Source organism: Stegodyphus dumicola, chromosome X2 (assembly GCF_044657685.1).
Source record: "Stegodyphus dumicola isolate Sdum_Otavi_A_Nest chromosome X2, ASM4465768v1".
Taxonomy (NCBI): Eukaryota; Metazoa; Arthropoda; class Arachnida; order Araneae; family Eresidae; genus Stegodyphus; species Stegodyphus dumicola.
In genome coordinates this window covers 141,265,990-141,286,057 of record NC_140781.1, presented here as the reverse complement: position 1 = coordinate 141,286,057, position 20,068 = coordinate 141,265,990, and the positions used below count along the sequence as shown (strand labels likewise).

Sequence of the window (20,068 nt, the reverse complement as noted above, 5' to 3'; positions counted from 1 at the left end):
ATATAAAGTAAAAAAAAAAAGTCGGAGCAGAATATAATTTTTTACTAAACAAACTTATGTAATCAGATAATTGCAATTAACTTTTTTTTTAAATGAGAATATCTATTAATTTCATTAATGTGTTGATAACTGATTTTCAATCATAGTTTTGAAAATACTTTGAAATTATGCAATGAAGATATTAATTATAAAATTGACTTTTTGATTTTATACTTTCACAATTTCTTTAGAAATTGCACTGTTAAAAACAGGAATATTTTGGAATTTTATATTATTGAAAGATATTCAAAGACAGATCTGAATTTTACTATTTTTTCCATTAATAGATAACTTTGTCAAGAAAAAAGGTCATTATTACAAAGCTCATTATAACATGATTGTTTTACTTCCGCTAGGCTTTATATATTGTTTTTTGTGCTAACTTGAATTTAATACAAATTTATTTTTGTATATCAGATTAACTGGTTAATTTTGAATTGTCACTTTCATATGCTTAATATAATTTTTTGCTAACTTGAATTTATATTACTCATTCTTTCATTATTTTGATTATTTGCACTAAATATCACGTTTACGTGGCTTACTTCCATGTGTTTTAATATCTGATAACTGGACATCCTCGGCGTCGATCAACCGTTGGTGAGTAAAACTGCAACGGCGCCAACAGGTTCTTTGCGGATGAAAACCCCAGTCCTAGATTTTGTTTTGGCTGTCAATGTAAATTTTGTAATTGTTGCACATTATTTTATAGAGGTAATATTTTGAGATCAGAAACTTCTTGACTAATCCCATAATCATAGGTTCCAGGTATATGGTCTAGGGAATTTGCAACGTCCACAAAGTAAATGGTTTGTGAAAGGATTTTCAAATTTTTGTACAAGCTGCATTTTGAACATAGAAAAATGAATTGTGAAATGAAGTAATATATAGAATTTTAAATGACTCACTTTTGAAAACTTATATAAAAACATGGAAGATTTATGCAGGAAAATATTTTAATAAAGGAAAGTTATCTCCTAATGAATGTTATCTGAAATGACCATCCATAGTTTCAGAGATGGTGGATGGGTAAATTTGTGGAATATTGTATAAAGATAATAAAAGGCATAAAATAAAGTAAAGCAATTTGAGTATGAAATGGAGATTGAGTTAAATAAACCAAAATTTTTCTCATTTCAGAATAAGCATGTTTTGTTTTGCAGTATTAGTAATTGATTATTGGGACCTTATGTTGCAATCATTGTGCATTTTGGTAACTTCTCATGGCAACCATCTCTAAAACTGATCAGTATTTATGAGAATGTAACTAAACATTGGTATTAACACCTTCAGGACGGGTATATATATATGCATCAGCAGCTAATTCTCTGATGCGTTGTAACGTTGCTTAACACAAGTCACCTTGGAGATGGTGGGTTGTTGCAGTAGTACCAGACAGGATATTTCGTGTCGCTAAGCCTAACTTTAAAAAAATTCATTAAACATATTTTTTCAATCAATTGTTTAATTTTTTAATGGTATCGTAACAGTAACATAATTATAAATACAGAATATCAAGATATTCTAAAATTTTTTTTATTAAAATCTAAATGCAAAATAAAATATTTGACTTATCTTGATGAAATGTTGTAAAAACTTACTTAAATCTATATCTAAACATACGTAAAAAGTAATAAAATATATCAACTATTACCAAGTTCTTTATGGACACAAGGTCAACAATGTATATGTTCAAATAAGCTAAGAGTGACTTGGAGTGCCATCTAGTGATTAAAAAAAACTAAAAGAACGTGCATGTTTGCGCATGCATATATGCCACACCTATCTGGAAGATCACTGCAAGCCGTGATGCACCAATGCATCATCTGGCTGCTAGCGACATGGGTGTAATGCATGTATGATACACTAGTCTGCAAAGGAATTTTAGTTCGGCGACATGCTGTCATGAAGGAGTTAATCATCACTGATGGGCATATTCTTTAACCCTTTCGCCGTCATCTCCTATCCATGAAAATTCCCCCCCCCCCCAGCGGCTGTCTGTTTTTTGTAGCGTGTAATATTGTTTTCTCTGTACATCATAACTTTCCATACATGACTTTCGTAGTGGATGAATGTCAATGAATATTAAATAAATTTATAAGGAAATAAAGCATAATGGTAAAATAATAATATCTGCTTATTTCTAACAGCAGATTAATTTGATAACATCTGATCCAGGCGGTCAACTTCTCGCATTTTGTTGTCGTAATCTTTTACAATTATGGGTTTTTTTTACAGTTCTTTTCCGAGTTCCAACATCAATCATCGAGTTATTATGGACTGTACTCATCAAACGTATATCCTTCTTTCCAATTCACAACCTCATTTTTTCTCTTTTTCTGCTGAGTAGATGTTGAAGCCATCTGTCACTGTCTTGTATCTTATGTAAAATGGCACGTATATTCATAAAACCCGGGGCAAATTCAATTAGAAATAGAATGCCTGATTAGTGCTACCCTCTAGGAGGTATTAGAACAAACAAAAATAAAAACTCAAACAAGTAAACATTTAGAAAGCGTTTTAAACATTTAAAAGTTTTAAAATATGGAAGAACGCTTGAGGTGTGTTACGGCCACCCTACGGAAGTTTCACTTGAACGTACTAGACGCGTTACGAACGAAAAGAGGTTAAGGCAGTAATTTCTATAATATGTCATATTTAAAACCAGGAGTTTGGAAAGTTTCATTGTCACATGAGAACAGCTGAGAAAATCCAAGTATTCAGTTTATCACTAAGTCATGCGTCATTATGCGTCAGTTTTTTTCCTTTTGTATTTTGTCTCAGGTCACCATCCCCACATGGAACTCTGTTTAAAATTCAGTTTGCTATAATGCAGAGACGGTTTGAATTTTGCATCCTTTTTATTTTGATATTTTAAAACTAAGTTATTTGTTTCATTCTTCTAAATTCTTATTATTATACAGTACAAAGTCTAGAATCCGTCTGGACTTTGGCGATTCCGGTTTAGGGGCTTTTCCGGATTATAGATCATCAATTTAAATCTGGTAAGATGGCATGCAGAAATTATACAATTAAAAATATGAAACCGTAATTTATGAAATAAAGAGCAATTATGATCTAAAGGGTATCAAAATTTACAAAAAAAAAAAAAAAAAAAAAAAAAAAAATGCTTAATATTTATTTGTTTACCTTATTAAACATTTCTTTCAATGTAAGTTGTTTAAGTTGCTTTGTTTTTTGTGCTAATACTTTCTCTTTAATTCTATAAACAGACATAATTTGTTGTTCAGTTACGAAAGTTCCACTGTTCAAATCCTGTAATTGCTGTGCCAAGAATACCGACTAACTTGTCAATCGAAATTTTTTCGTTTTCAATAACCTGTCTGTCACTTTCTATCGGAAGCGCACATGGGTAAAGACTTTACGCGCGTGCATAAGTTTGTAGCTATTATAGACCATTCCGGATAATGGACGTCAGGATTACGGACTTTGTATTGTGTAAATTAAAATGAAACATCGTGACTCTTCATCCTTGTTGCGAATGATGTTTTGGTGTCCATATTAGTATAAAAACCTAGTGATGAATCTTAGCATTGCACATATTTTCATTGCAGGATAACTAACTACACCCCCACTTAATATAATCTATACAGCACCAGATTAAGACTTTTAGAGGCTGTAACTGCTTAAAAAAGATTCCTGTACTGTAACATATTGTTACAAAATGTACAGGTGCGGTAAGATGGCTTCCCTGCAAAGCAGTTTAAGGTTGCCATAAAAGGGCATGGGAAGGCAGGTTTGCCGCATTTGGCGAGAAATTGCCCAGTTGGTGACAAAATTGGCGATATACCATGGATGGATGGAGAACCTTCTGGAGCGAATTCTTACCAGTTTCGCCCAGAACGTTCTCGAATGCAGGCCGAAAGCTATATAAACCCTGCTGGTCTGCAGTCAGTAGTGAGTGCGCTTGATCGAGAGGGCAAGTGAGTGTGCCTCATCTAGTCAGTATCGAGTTGCTGTCTCGTCTAGCGACAGAGTCGATCGAGTTGACAGCCGGGCAACGAGTGCCGAGTGGGTCATCGAGTTCACTGAAGGAGTCTCTTAGTGTATTGTCGAGAGAGTGTGTTGAGCTCCGGGAACGACTGAACCGAAGAGTCTGGAGCTGTGCTCTGTGTGTCGTCGAGTGCTTCGCGAGTTGTAGCGTGGAGAGTCTTGAGAGTACGTGGAGTTCCGGGAACGACCGAGCAGAGTCGGGAGCTGTACTCTGGTGCTTTACAGTGAAGCTGTCTCCTCTGTGAGAGCATGATAATCTGAACGCTGTGTCGCAGATCGTGTCAGCGTGTTTATAGTAGTTCATCGACAACTGTAAAACATGTTTTGGAGCTGTCCTGACAATACTGGCAAATAAAGTGTATTTTGATACTTCATCAAGTGTCGTCGTTATTCACTCCAAATCCACACGAACCCCGTCTGAACGTGAAGGCAGAAAATAACATAACAACTGGTGTCAGAAAAGGCAAAACGCAACAATATGTTTATGCAGTTTTTCCTTCATTCCTTCTCTCTCTCAGTTTTGGTTTAGCTGCGGCATACATTTTGTGACAAAACTCGGAAATTCTTTATGCTCCATTTCCTGAATACTTAAGTACTTTTCCATGGTGCCCCCATTACTTGATGTCCTAAGCTTGTGCTTATACTGCTTAACCCGGGTTTGATCGCATTGGGTATGTCATACAAACACCCTACTATATTTTCACTGTTTCTCTCCAACCTTTTTTAAAAAATGGGTGATTCTTCTTGTAGCTGCCCCCAAGGTTATAACCTTGGAAAGGAAGAATAGGGGAAAGAGTTCTAAAAATAGGTATCTTCAAATGGCGACTCCGGGTTATGTCTCACCCAGCACTAGCATTCCTGTTACAATTCTGAGTACTGTTAGACGCACTGAAATCGCTCTCTGATTATGGCGTGTTTTCTAAATTATAATGAAGAAATGTGACATTTAAGAAATTTACTTGATATTTTTACTTCAGGTGAAGAAAGTCTTGAAGAAGGTAATGAATTTTCCGGTAAAGTGCCGGATGCAGAAGAAATTTACAGTGAACATAAATCTTCAACTGAAATAGAGTCTGATTTAGAAAACGATCTTTCTGATTCAAATTAAAACGACTATATTATAGGAAAGGATAATTTAACAAAGTGGAGTAAAGTGAAATTCTTGGAAATGTTAGAATTTCTGCTAGAAATATCACTGGAAACACATGCATTTCAAAAATGTCGCTTCTCCCCTGGAAGCTTGGAACTTACTTTTATCTTCTGATTTGATAAAGAAACTAGTGTAAGGTACTAATATTTTTATTGGCTCGATTAAAGGGGGGCAGCTGGGTTTCAGAAAGAAACAACTATTCTTTCTTATACAGCCCAAAAAATATAAATGTGCTAAAGGTGTTGTCGATGTTATGGATGAAATGGCTGCAATGTATTCAACAGCTAAAAAAACAAGTCGTTCACCTATGGCTATTTTTTATTCCATGTTGAACATTGCTGCAATAAATGCATGGATAATTTTGCTATCAACAAAGAAACCGCCTACTGGGCATCGAACCCGACGTTCATTTCTGAAAACATCGCCATTTCAACTGATAGGAGACTGAGATTGTAAGAGTCATCAAGCAATGCTTCCACAAAGTCTGAAAGTAAAACTGGGCAGCAATGAGACCGGTACAACCCCTGCTAAGAAGGTAAAGATGACCTATAAAAGATGTACTGTATGCGAGGCCAAAAAAAGACAGAAAAACTAAGTTTGTTTGTGAAAAATGTAAAAAAGAAAAAAATATATGCATGGAACACATGGCATCATTTGCCGGAAATGTGCGAATTAAGGGTAAAATTTTTAATATATATTTAAAAGTATGTTTTCTCTACTCTGTTTTTGTTGTTTTATATTTTGTGCAGATTTAATGTTAAAAGGGGGGAAGAAACCGCCCTGGGTATGTCATACCTAGTGCGAGCAGTCCCATTTGTTTTTTTCGCTCGAGTAATGCCAGGTTAATGGTTATTCCAGTCCAGATTTTATATTTCTGTGAATTTGGTAAGTGGAATATCTGCTTGTATTTCAGGAGTGAATTCTTTCTTTTATAGAGAGTATTTGTTATAATGTTTACAGTTCTAGTATTCATTATGCTAGATCAGTGGTATTCAAACTATGTTGCAAGGGACTCCGAGATCTCATGAGTCGGTAAAAGTCTATTTTAGGGTACCCCTTGGCGATTTTTGGCAGTACATGGATACCGAGTTTGGGCAATTCTTTGACTTATAATTTTGGCTTGCACAGCGGCAATTTTTGCGCCAAAACACAAAGCCAAAATAACAACATGAAGAATTGCACAAACTCGGTATCCATGTACACATCAACTTATTTTCATTTAAATCTTCACTTTTAAAATCTCCGAATTGCACAAAAATGGCATTGTGCACTCCCTTGACCTTATCCATGTACATGTTGGCCTATTTTCACTGTAAAAAAAAATTCACGAATTTGCACAATCTTGCATTGCACACTCCCTTCACTTTGTCCATGTACACATCAATATAATTTCACTTAGGGGAGTCATCACCTTTACGCAACGCAAAAAGTGAGAATTTTGGCTGATGTTTGAGTTTCAATGTTAGATTGTTTGAATCATAAATGTATGAAATTTTCAAAGATACATCTGTATACATAGATGATTATATTCCTTCATTTATTTTACTATTAGTATGTAAGAATTTGTTTTATACAGAAGAAACAACATGTAGTTTCTGAAAATTTCAAATCTGTACCAAAGCACTGCCTGCAAACTTGCAGTAATCCAAATTTAACTACAGTAACAATTTTTACAATTTTGTGATGAAAAGTCATTAGGTATAATTCTTCACCTAATTAAATTCTAAAATATCAAAGAAAATTAATGTAATCACAATGAAATCTTAAAAAACAGCAATAGCATATAAAAAATAATTTTTTCAAAGAAAAGGATAGGTGCAGTTTTTGAATAATACCATCATGTACTTACCCTGAAATTTTTAAATGCTTATCTATACAGTCAAAAGTCGTTAATCCGGACTCGTCGGGACTTCGGCGATTCCGGATTATCGATTTTTCCGGATTATAGATCATCAGTTTAAATCTCGTAAGATGGCATGCAGAAATTCTAAAATTAAAAATATGAAACCGTAATTTATGAAATAAAGAACAATTATGATCTAAAGGGTATCAAAATTTACAAAAAAAAAAAAAAAAAGCTTAATATTTATTTGTTTACTTTATTAAACATTTCTTTCAGTGTAAGTTGTTTAAGTTGCTTCGTTTTATGTGATAATACTTTCTCTTTAATTCTATAAACAGACATAATTTCTTGTTCAGTTACGAAGTTCCGCTGTTCAAGTCCCGTAATTGCTGTGCCGAGAATACCGACTAACTTGTCAATCAAAATTTTTTCGTTTTCACTAACCTCTCTGTCACCTTCTTCATGTCTTTATCCATTTTTTGCAGCAATTCCACTTTTTGTTTGATGGACATCGAAACATACTTTCGTTTTGTAGATCGTTTGGGAGCTCCAGCATCGAAAATTCTATTTGATATAATCGAAAGTTCAAGCTTACTTTTATAGTATTGCTCTTACAGTCTGCAAAAAATAATATGCCGGATCCAATTCAAAAATTAAGGAACGACACAATCATCAACATTAACTGAAATAGATAATTAGATAATTTTAGCTTATTCCTTCCGTTTTACATAAAACGCGCACGCAGAAACGTATTCTGCACTTGCGCACACACATATGCGCAGACGTAAAAGGTCTTATGCGCATGTGTCAACGCGGCGCATGCGCAGAAAGTTTTTAGCTTTGAGGTCCGGATTATGGGTGTCCGAATTAACGACTTTTGACTGTAATAGATTTTTTTAAAGAGTGCGCGCAAGTATGAAAATCACCATTTTGAGAAAAACGGTTTTAAAGTTTAAAGTTTCAAAATTATCAGTATATATTATTTCAAGTAACATTAAAACAGTTTAAAATTGTCCAGCTGCATATACCATTCCTTCCTGTTCTTCAGCAACTATTACTGCAGCCAGTTTGGCTCTTTTCCTTGCTCTGCGAGCATCTATTGTAGACATCTCTGCCTTTATTTTGGCTGATTGAATACGACGCTGATCAGTGTTTGCTGCAAACTTGATTGCATTATCACCAATTCTGTATCCAAGCGCATTCATAGTTTGTAATCTCCCAGCTTGACCATCGTTGTATATAATTACTGCCTCATTCACCGCTGTTTTGACAATATTATAACCACACCCAGAATTTTTAGGACACAATTTCCAAATTAAAGCATTCAGCGATTCATTCGGATTCTGTGTGTGTCCTCCTAAGCACTTTTTTAGCAATGCTGGCATGCTAAGGTCTTTAAATATATCTTTGATTTCATCTATTACAGGTGGTGGAATTGAATTTTTATGTTTATAGGATTTTAGATTTCCAACTGCACTCGCTCTTTGATATTTACACCATGAATCCTCTCCTGTTGGGCAAAAATTATGAATAGGTTCCATGTCTGTTGAACGTTTTTGATAAAAAATTACCCACACTGCCTTTTGCATATTTTTTACCGAATTGCAATGTTTCCTAATAGCATTTCCATAATAAATTGTCAACTGGTTTATTATGTCCTCCGTAAGGTCACCTTTCCCACTGAGAGTCTTACCATCACTTAGTTTCTTCCCCTCCATTTCTTGCTTTCGTTTTCGTAATCTAGTGCCCATTCTTTTCTGAATGTGTCCGACACATTCAATTTTACCAATTGCTATATCTCTGCCATAAGGTTCTGATTGTTGAATAGCACTGAATGTTTTCGCATCACCATCACTAATATACTGTGTATATTGCACATTATGTATAACACTGGAACGATGAAAAATTCGCTGCATTCCAATAACCTCCATCATTGCTGCAGAACCACTGTGGTTTTTTTTGACATTTACTGGAATGTTCTGCCTGCCACTTTTCATACTCTTCTCCAGATCTCGCACCTTTTGAATAATTGCAACCTTTGCAAAATGATGAAAGAACTTCAACATCAATCACTTTTCCACACGATGCTCCTATCACTGTACACACTCCAACTAAAGAAGTATGGCCACGGGTCTTCCAGGTACTATCTCCACTGGCAGTCAAATTCGAATTATAATTATTATATTTAATTTCTTCTTTGACAGCAGAAGACATGCTTTTTTTAGCTACAATAAAAGAAGCATCTTTTATGTGTTTATTCACTGAGTTATAAGCTTTCAGTGTAATAGGTGGAGACAAATCCATTATTCCACAAAATGTTTTTGCCCCTAATAGTCCTTGACCCAGAGCACGCATAGCATAAATAAATCTGGAATTTATTTCTGCCAATTTTTTTTGTTTTCCTAGCATTGTTGAGTTTCGTGTTAATGACAGTTCACCACAAAAATCACAAGAAATTCTAATTTTTACAGACAGTCCGCCTATAATATTTGATGATATGATAACCTTTCCACCACAAATTTTGCATACCACAGAGTCTTCTATCATTCTGAAAACAATACTTTTATCAATAAGTAAATAACCTGTAAAATCTGTATCATTCTGCATAATCGGAGAATTATCTAATTTTTTACTGGAAGCACTGAGTCGTTTTTGAGAAGAGAACTTTTTAGTAAACTGGTTTCCACTGAACTTATATTTGTTAGGTCTACATCCAGACTTTCGCTTGTTTTGTTTATCATCGATATTTATAAATTATAATGTCAGAAACTGTATTAATTTTGGACAAGTAAAATGAATGATAGCGCGATAAGAAAATCAAAGGACAAGCACTGTTTCAGCACGTAAATAGTAAACAAAACACTCAAATACATGCTTTAAAAGTTGAGTTGTACGAATCCTGTTCATAGAAGAACATTTTAAAATCATAAACGTGGAGTTAACAGTAAAAATTAAAGCAATCTAAGTGTGAACATTCATAAACAGCTGCAGGTACAAATGTAAACAAACGTCAGGTGATAATTTAAATGGCCGATCTGACAATGTTGACTTCAGAACAATTTTTTTATTTCATAATTTTGAGGGTTCTAATTCGACTATCATAAAGTGGTTTGTTTTAACAGACTCAGAAATGTCTAAACCTCCTAAAAATGCAAAAAAATAAAATTCGATTTTTTGAATGTGTAAAGGTGATGACTCCCCTTTTAAAAAGTCAAAGGAGCACCCTATTCTACAATATAGGCAAACAAAATATACATAATCTGAATAAACTAAATTTTAAACCAAACAATAAAATAACATAAAAAAGGAAAAACATGTTATACATTTAAGCACTACAAAAAGCAAATATACAATTACCCTATTTAGAAGTTCTTTCGTCTTTAGTCTGTGGCACACAAAATTCCTTAACAGCATCCAAAAACTTCCTAAAATTATCTGAACTTGAATCCGTATATCAGCGGCGCCACATCTGAACCTTTCTTCCTACCCATTTCTTAAACCCATTCAAATCCATCTCAACAGTTTTTACGCTCAACTAGATGCATATCCTTCCTACATACAGGACACTTATAATGGCTATTAAGTAAACCTTCATTTACACACCAGTCAATTAACGCTCTTTTCCTCTTTTGTTCTAAATCGTACAGAAACTTCAAATTAATCTTACTACATTCAGCCATTCTACTACATAAACAATAAAACCAACACACACCATAAAAGCGCTTACAAAACATCCCATGATTCAAAATTTATCAGAATCATGCACCCGATTACATTACAATAAGGTTTCTATAACATTCAACTACTCAGGCTACCATAAATGAAACAACAACTTCGCCATAATACAAGGGGTACCTTAAAGTCTACTCTAACCCATGAGTTAAAAAATGAAAATTATACAGTACCCATACTAGTTGATTAATGTTTATAAACTAAAAAATGCAAAGATACATGTTTATAGATTAGTTTTTAAAACATAACATGTGGTCATCATATGTCAAAGCGAATGACGTGCAATATTTACTAAACAGTTTTCTAATAGAAATTGAATTGGATTGAGAAAACTGTGTTAAAAATTATACAATGGAGCACTTTTTTCAATCGAAAAAAAACCATGAAAGGATATTGCCTAGAAAGGGGGGACTAAAGTATGACTGGATTTTTAAAAAAATCTGTTTGAGTATTATAATAAATCAGAAGGTTTGCTAGTTAAGGAAAGAAAACAGCTTCAGACATATCAATAGATTGAGTATTAGAAACTAAATTTAAGCAAGAGGAGCTCCTTAATTTTTGTTCGTAGATTCATGCAGAACACCTAAAAGTTTTTCGCACAGCTATAAACATTTTAGTGCCATTTGGAACAATGTATTTAACTGAAAAATCTTTCCTGATGTATGTAGCAACAAAAACAAATTTAAGCGACATGCAGCTGCAGTAGAACTAGAAAATTTTACAATTTGTTTAAAAGAAAAAATGCAAGCACACACCTGTCACTAAATATAAGATGAAATTAGGTGATACCTAGAACACTAGTTAGTGCTATTAATGAGAAAATTACATTAATTTTATGTTAATATTTTTTAATAAAAAATACAATACTTTTCATTTAACCCTCTGGCTAATCATCCCGCGATTTCCACGGGCAACTCAAATGTAGCAAAATTTGCTTATCCCGCGATTTCCGCGGACATATGTTTTTCTTCCTTTATTGAGGACTGCATCCCGTTTTTTCCCCCGTTTAACCATTGAAAAGAATTATATACAGTATTAGGCGTTTAGTTTACGTTTTGGCCAACAGATATCATTTGTTGTCCACTAAATTGCGGCATTTGAAGGCACGTGGTATTAGCGCTCAAACTTCACTTTTTGCCGCTTTTTTCTTGCAGAAATGGCTGCTAGAAAACGTTCAGCGATTATCTTAATTATTTAATTAAATTATTGAATTATTAATTAGATTTAGTGAATCTGGTGCAAACTCTGTGAAGTTGGACTTTGCCTTGAACCCTGTTTTGAACTCTATCATACAAAACTGCAAATCTAAGGTATTTTTCCTTCAGCGCTTTATATTTTCTTAAATTTTATACATTTTACTTTTTTGTAGTATGCAATAAATAGAAATTAACCGTAATTCGATTGAAATTTATTTTAAAAAAGATTTTTTTTTGGTGATAACATCTGAAATTGGTTTTCCTGGCAACTAAGTTTCTTATGATAAAAATTTATATAAAAAATATTTTCTAGAAAGAAATATTTTCAATTCTTCAATATATATAGATTTAAAATATGCACAAAAAAAAGGGGGGAGGGCGTTTTCGGTCCACAAATTGAGCAGTCAGAGGGTTAACCGTTTCCGGCCCACTACCTTTTAAAGTCAGAGTTTTGGTTAAAAAAAGGTAGGCAGTCTAATTAGGCCTAGAGGAGTACAGAAGTAAAATTTTGTGACGATAGCACTTATCGTTTTAATTCTGTGGGTGTGCCCAAAGTGGCACACTGATTGAATAGAGCTTCGAAAAGAGTGCTGAAATGAGCATTGTTGTCAATGAACTGACCAATGAAATGCGGAGAAACAAAGAATACAGACTCTCAGTTGTCCTAGATTATCAGTGAGCCCGATCTGGACACACTAGGGTTCGCCATTTGATTTTAGGCAAGATTTCAAGGTAAAAATTGAAAACTAATATAGAATAAGGAGATTAGCATACAGCCAAAAAAAAAATAACATAGAAATTTCTTTTCAAACAATTCCTTTTATACCCTAAAAAAAATGTGGAAGATTTCTTTGAAAAATGAGGGTCTTAAAAACTAAACATGGCTAAAATATATGGACTGGTTTGTGTTGAGCTGCCTTCTACTATAAATAAAGAAGGTTGAGAGTAACCTATAAATCATTTTTCATTCAATTTTTATGTGCATACAGAAGGAAATTTTTAGGTGAGTCCAGACCAGACACACTGTGCCGCAAAGGGTTAAATGTCTTTACGTAGAGAATCTATAATATATTGATCTACTTTGAATATTATTTTCAGATATAAAGTGGATGCTTATTAATTTGAACTAATCCAAAGGCCCTCCAAAACTCACATTGAATTAATGTTAAAAATATCTCATTAATTCAAATCAAATTTTTATCACTTTGGTTAAATCGAACTAAAAATTTGACAAAAAACTTCTTTTTCCTCATTTAATGTAGGAAACATGCTAATTTTTATTTATTTTGTGTGTCAGAATATCTGTATTTCTTTTCTGCGTAAATAGGCACAAGCCTGTATTTTTGGACTATTGCATTTTCACTAAACATTAGTGGCTATTGTCCTACTATTGACCTCTTATTGGTGCTTAACAGACAAAGCTGCCTGGCCTAACCTGTTTCCTTGGATTTGTTCAAAACTCTTTATGAATGGGTTAGGTAGGGGGAGAATAATTTTTTATTTGTTATAACTTTCCTTAGAATTTCAGAAAAACCAGTCTTCGTAAAAATATATTTCACTGTGCCCCTTGGTGAAAATTAACTATTTTTGGTGATTAGCTAGCAAGGCACAATTTCAAGATGGCCACTACACAAAATCAAAATAAAAAGTCAAAGAATTGCACAAACTCAGAGTCCATGTACACATCGATCTATTTTCACTTAAAATAACATCAGAGAATTGCACAAACTCGGCATTGCATGCTCCCTTGAATTTGTCCATGTACACATCAATCTATTTTCACTTTTAAAAAAATCAGGAGAATTATGACATCATATAATGTTTAATCAAAGTTACTCATGACCAAAATTTATATCCAGTCGAAGCTCAAAAACTGAATTTTAAATCACACAATGAAATAACATAGGGAAAATACATATTATCCCACATATGCACTACAAAAAGGAAATATTGAAACCATATTTAGAAATTTCTGTGCCTTCAGTCTGTAGCACACAAAATTCCTAAACAGCATCCAAAAACTTTCTAAAATTATCTGAACTAGAATATGCATACTGCCGTCACCACATAAATTCACAAAAATAAGAGTAAAAAATATCTTCTGTAGTGCCGGATTATTGATGGCATTTCTTGCATGAACTTTTCTTGCGACAAACCCATTCAGATCCAGCTGAACGATCTTTATGTTTGATCATACTCATTTCCTCTTGATTTACACACCAGTCAGTTAATTCTTTTTTTCCCTTTCGTTCCAAATTGTACAGAAACTTCAGATTAATCTCGTCACATACAGCCGTTTCATGATGTACAGCACAAAATAAGCAATGTACTTCCTAACTGACATCCAATGCAGAAATAACCCCTTACAATTATTTTACCATCAGTCAAATTCACTGCAATTACACAACCAATCCTGTCATAATAGGGTTACCATAACATTCAACTACTCAGGTTACCATAAATGAAACAACAACTTTGCGATAATCCAAGGGGCACCCTAAAATATATACTAACCCCAGTCTTTATTACAGATTCTAGAGAACTGTGTCAATTATGCCTGCAGTTCAGACGAGTTAATGTGTTCTATTTTTTTTTCTCAGTGTGTGGTGTGAACGTGTAAAAATTCAAGATGTTTATATGTGGAAAGTACAAAACTCTTAACATTGGAGAAAAAGGTAGAAATTTTAAAGCAAGTAGAGAATGGGGAATGTAAATCAAGTTAACAGCTGACTATGGAATTAAAAGAAATACCTTGTCAACTTATTTGAAAAACAAGGAAACACAGAAATGCATCCCAAGAAGATTTAGAAAAAACTCTACTGCTATGGTTCCATGAGGCTAGATCTCGAAATTTTCCGATGAATGGACCCCTACTGCAGACGAAGGCTAATGAATTGGCAAGTCGAATGGGTATTGAAGATTTTAAATGCAATGATGGATGGCTTCCTCAATTTAAGTCAAGGCACATTATTTCTTATCAATCTGTATGCAGCCAAAGCCCTGACGTAAACGAAGACATATGCACTAATTTTGGTAGGAAACTGCTAGAGCTCTTCTCTACTTACCTGCTGAAAGATATTTTTAATGCAGACGGAAGTGCATTTTTTTTTTTTTAATAAACTTTTGCCAAACAAGACATTGCGTTTTAAAGTGGATACTTGCTGTAGTGTCTGGTCCTCCAAAACTGTAACACCGAAAATAGATAGCGTCCTCTAGGCGAGAGAAAGGGTAAGTTGGAGACTGGCTTTTGGCGGGAAAGGCCAAGTGCTTAGTATGCTGAGTGTGGTAATTTTATAAATTTAAGCAATTCTATCAATTTACTTATTTCTACTTGTGTAAAGTGTATGTAATTTATGTTGTGTGTTGTAAGTAAATAAGAAGATTAATCTGAGTTAATTGTGGGCAAGACTCCAACACCGGCCACGGCTGGATCCTACATTTGCATAGGAGGTAAAAGCAGTAAACAGACGATTACAGCTTTAGTTTGTGCTAATATGGATGGAAACGAAAAGCTTACATTATTAGTCATTGGGAAGTCCAAGAATCCACTGTGTTTTAAAGTAATTCGAACACTGCCAATTGATTACATATCCAATACAAAAGCATGGATGACATGAGATATCTTCAGTAACTGGTTAAAAGGAATAGATAAGAAGTTTTCAAGGCAAAAGCATATAAGATTCTCTTATTTGTAGATAATGCAACCTGCTGCAGTAATCTTCCATAACTGAGTTCAATACAGGTTGGATATTTGCCACCAAACACAACTGCGAAGCTACAACCAATGGATCGAGGAATCATTCAGATTTTTAAAGCAAATTATTGTAAGAGACTTTTACAGCAAATAATTTTCTCTTTAGATTGTGATGAAAACTATGACATTACTCTGCTGAGATCTTTAAATGATGCTATACGCCACATAGGATGCTGTTAAAGAAAGCATAATTAGTAATTGCTTTTGTCATGCCAAATTAAAGCTCGCCGAAGAGAACTATCATATTGAAGAATATGACGATATTGATACAGCTTTACCTGGTTTAAAAAAAATTAAATGTGATAATGTTACTTTTCTGATTATGAAAGGGTAGATGAAGACTTGGAATTGTGTGGAAAACTGAAGAGATCTAGGAAGTTTTTGAATGCTGTTAAGAAATTTTGTTTGAAGACATGTTAATTCATAAATAAGTTAAGTAGATATTTCCTTTGTGTAGTGCAAAGATGAATTTCCTTTTTTATGCTATTTTATTGTTTGATTTAAAGTGTAGTTTATTGAGACTATATATTTTTTTGTTGGTTGCTTCTTTGACTTTTTAAATGAATATAGTTCGATGTGTACATGGATAAAGTCAAGGGAGTGCGCAATGCCAAGTTTGTGCAATTCTCTGATGTTTTTTTAAGGGAAAATAGTTCGATGTATACATGAATACCGAGTTTGTGCGATTCTTTGTCTTGTTATTTTGGCTTTGAGTCGGAGCGATTTTAGTCAGTGATTTTTGGCACAAAAATCGTTGCTACACAAAGCTAGCTTAAGTAGAAGAAATGGCTGATAAGAATAAGTCTGTAATACCAAGGTTATGTGAAGAAATTGTTGATCATTTGAAAATATCATCAAAACCGTTTGTTGGATATATTTAAGGAGGATAACTGAAAACTTCAGAAACATGTATTATAAATCCATACTCTTTCAATTTGGGTAATATGTCAGGTGATAAACTATACAGCTGTACTTTCCATCAAGATTACATCCAACGTAAGGTCTTTATATATGCCAGACATTTTAAATCATCATAATGGTATATATCTGTAATTGGGCCTTAGTAAGAAATTTACATAAGCTATTTAATGGTGAAAAACTGAAGGAAGATCTCATAGAACTGCACACAAACCGTGGTCTTCAAATGCAGTTTGAAAGCAATATTTTAGAACAATATTGGTGTTCAGTAATGAATATATTTCCAAAACTTGATGAAAAGGCACTGTGCTCATCCAGTTTACAACAACGTACTTCTGTGAGTATGGGTTTAATGCCATTTTGTCACTCAAAACAAAATTCAGAAATTGTTTGGGTGCAGAAGCAGATATGTGAATTCGTATTAGCAACATAGTTCCACGATTTGAAAACTCGGATCCTGTAAATAGAAACAAGTCATTTTCTTTTTAAAAGTACATGCAAATGTTAATTTTTGCTGTATTTTCTTTTTTTCCATATTTTCATGTTTTGTTTATTATTAAAATTTTATTCCACACCTTTGTTTTCAGTTTTTTTAAAGGAACTGCTTCAGGGGGTGCAAGAACACATTAAAATTTTTTAGGGATTCGTGGCATGAAACAGGTGTTTTAAGTATTATAAATTTGTTTAAGCCTTTTTATTTGACCTGATTAATTTTCAGCCTCTCTTGTTTTTTATATTTTAGGTTGCTCCTGAAGAATACAAGGCAACGATTACACGAGTGAATTGTGTCTTGAGAAAAACACTTCCTGTAAATGTCAAGTGGCTTTTCTGTGGTTGTTTATGTTGCTGCTGTACCCTAGGCTGTTCCCTATGGCCTGTAATATGCTTAAGCAGAAGGGTAAGCTGTCTGTTGTATGTTAATTATGATTTTTTTAACTGAATTAATTTTTTTATCAAACTTCATTTTGATTTCTTTTTTTTTTTTTTTTTTTTTCCTTTTTTGTCAGACTCGTCATTCTATAGTTAAAGTTCTGGAATGGGAAAATAATCACCTTTATCACAAAGTAAGTAATTTTCTATCATTCTTTATTGTTTTAATAATAGTTAATTATCAGAACAGTGTCATATTCATATTAATTTTACTTTTAAATGATTGATCATCTTTGTTGTATCTTCTAGTAATAATTCTTCCACTTAAAGAATAATAATGACAACGTGAATCAAAAATAATCTTGACATTATTATTACTTCAGTATTTCTTTATGAGATGTTTATTTATTTATTTATTTATTTATTTTTTGGTGTGTGTGTGGTGTGAAATATGTTTAACTTATTTTCCCATTCTCTGCTTGAACTAGAGTGATAATAAATTATTTTTTTAAGTTAATTAAATTTATTTATAAATGTAAAATGTTTCAAGAATGAGAAAGATGCTTTGATTATTTTAAAAATGTGATTTGATAATTTTTATGTTGTATGAATCTTTTCAGAGCAAAAGTCTTCAAAATTGACAAACTCCTGAAACTTTAATTTCCTTTTGTTGAAACTTTAAAACTATATATTTTGAGGCAATCCCTAAAAATGTAGTTTTTGGTAGAATCCCATCCATTCTCAGAAAATTAAATTTTAAAAATACATCAGAAATGCACTTTGTCCACAAAAGCCCATATGCAGCTATTATTTTCACAGTCATTGGTCATATTTATGTACTTCCTGCTACAGAATTATTTGAAATGAGGCAGATATTTATGTTATGCATTTTAAAATTTGAAAAATTGGTTTTGTAAAACGTAAAATCTTAAATTGACTGTGATATTTAATTTCAAAATTTGAGATATTTTTAGATGTTCACTGCTACTTTTCATCTTTTCTTGAAAGGTCAATTAAGAAGAAGGAAGGGAGGGGAAGAATAGTTCAGGGTTGATATTTTGTCCCTTTCGTTCAATGATATACCTTTGTAATTTATTGGTATGTAACATTCTTTAGTTTTGTAATGTTCGGCATGCTGTAAGCATTTTTATAAAAGTAATCGCTAATACTGATTTTATCTCTGTTTGTCTATATTCTAAATTGAAAAGTTCCACCATCTGTCTGGCGCATTATAACTTTGAAGGTTATGTGCCATGAAACTAACAACAACTGCAGGTAATCTCAAATGCTAAAGGTTTTCAAATATTAAAAAATGTTAATAATATTCACATGCAGTGTTATTACTGTAGAAACATAGTTTAATAGGCATACAAAAAAAAAAAAAAAAAAAGAGCTCTGAACGAGAAATAGTTTATAATTTATGCAAATAATGTTCTAAATTAACTGTGGGTGAATTTTAAAGTTTTGTACTGTTTTTTAGAGCTTAAACTCCAAAAGTTTCAGGGAATAAAGATATTCTTTTGGAGGGAAAAAAGACCGAAATTCGGTTATCAGTGATCCATACCTGCCAACTTTTACGAATTTTTCTTAATTTTTACGAAAATGCGTTTGTCTTTACGATTTTACGATCGTAATCCATTTTTTACGATTTTTTTTTTCCTTTTTCAAGTGTTTTTAGTGATTTTTGTCGAAATTTTAGAATTTTTCACCAATTCAGCGATTTTCGGCAATTGCATCAAGTTTTACCGCCAATTATCAACTACTTCAAATTCAGTAACCTGCGGTTTCTCCCAATTCAATGCGCTGAACTTGTTTCTCCCACTCTTTTCTTTGTGGGCGCCAGATTATTTTTTTCGCGTTCGCTTCAGCAGCAAGGGAATTACTCAGCGAGCGTGGATTGTCACATTCTGTTTTTTTTTTTTTTTTTTTTTTTTGTTTGCACGTGCTACGAATTTTCTTAATACGTCGTTGTTACGAAATCAGTTCAAAAAAACCGTATTCTCAATATTTTCGGCCTGCCTACAAAGCCGAATTTCCAACAATTAAAGAATCCTTCAAAGGAAATAACTATGCATTTTGCAACATGTGCAAAATTCTGAAACATGTATGCACGAGATGGTTATCCTTAGGCAGAGCGCTAGGAAGGTTTATTGAACAGTGAGATGCATTGCTAAAATATTTCCACGAAGAGACCAAAACGAAACCACAGATCCCATCAAATTTGTCGGCATATGAGATTCCGAAAACCAACTTTGCTTCTAATCAAAATGCTTTAAAAGGGAAAAGCCAACACACAGAATCAAACCCTTTAAAAAGAAAATGCTTAGAAGACTCCTCAAAGGTCAACTTTGTTAAAGAAGTTGAAGGGAAGAAGAAACAGTCTTCTATTAGCCGGGAGGAAAGGATTTTCTACCTTCTTTCTTCGGATTTGAACAAAGCATATTGTAGTTTTGTGTTAAGTACCATTAAGATTTTTGAAAGTGTAAATACCCTTCTACAATCAGCTTTGCCAAAATCTCCCCTGCTTATCCAAATTCTTAATAATCTTTTGA

General features: G+C 33.2%; 1 protein-coding gene across 4 annotated transcripts in view; it reads left to right on the top strand.

The window, feature by feature from the left end:
• Window positions 1-20,068, top strand: part of LOC118179996 (cysteine-rich hydrophobic domain-containing protein 2) — a 94,851-nt gene that overhangs the window by 14,579 nt on the left and 60,204 nt on the right. For all 4 annotated transcript variants that reach the window (XM_085809400.1, XM_085809399.1, XM_035349151.2 and 1 more), the window contains exons 3-4: window positions 17,389-17,544; window positions 17,654-17,710. In XM_085809400.1, coding sequence (XP_085665526.1) covers window positions 17,389-17,544; window positions 17,654-17,710 — 213 coding nt within the window. The remainder of the gene's footprint in view (window positions 1-17,388; window positions 17,545-17,653; window positions 17,711-20,068) is intronic.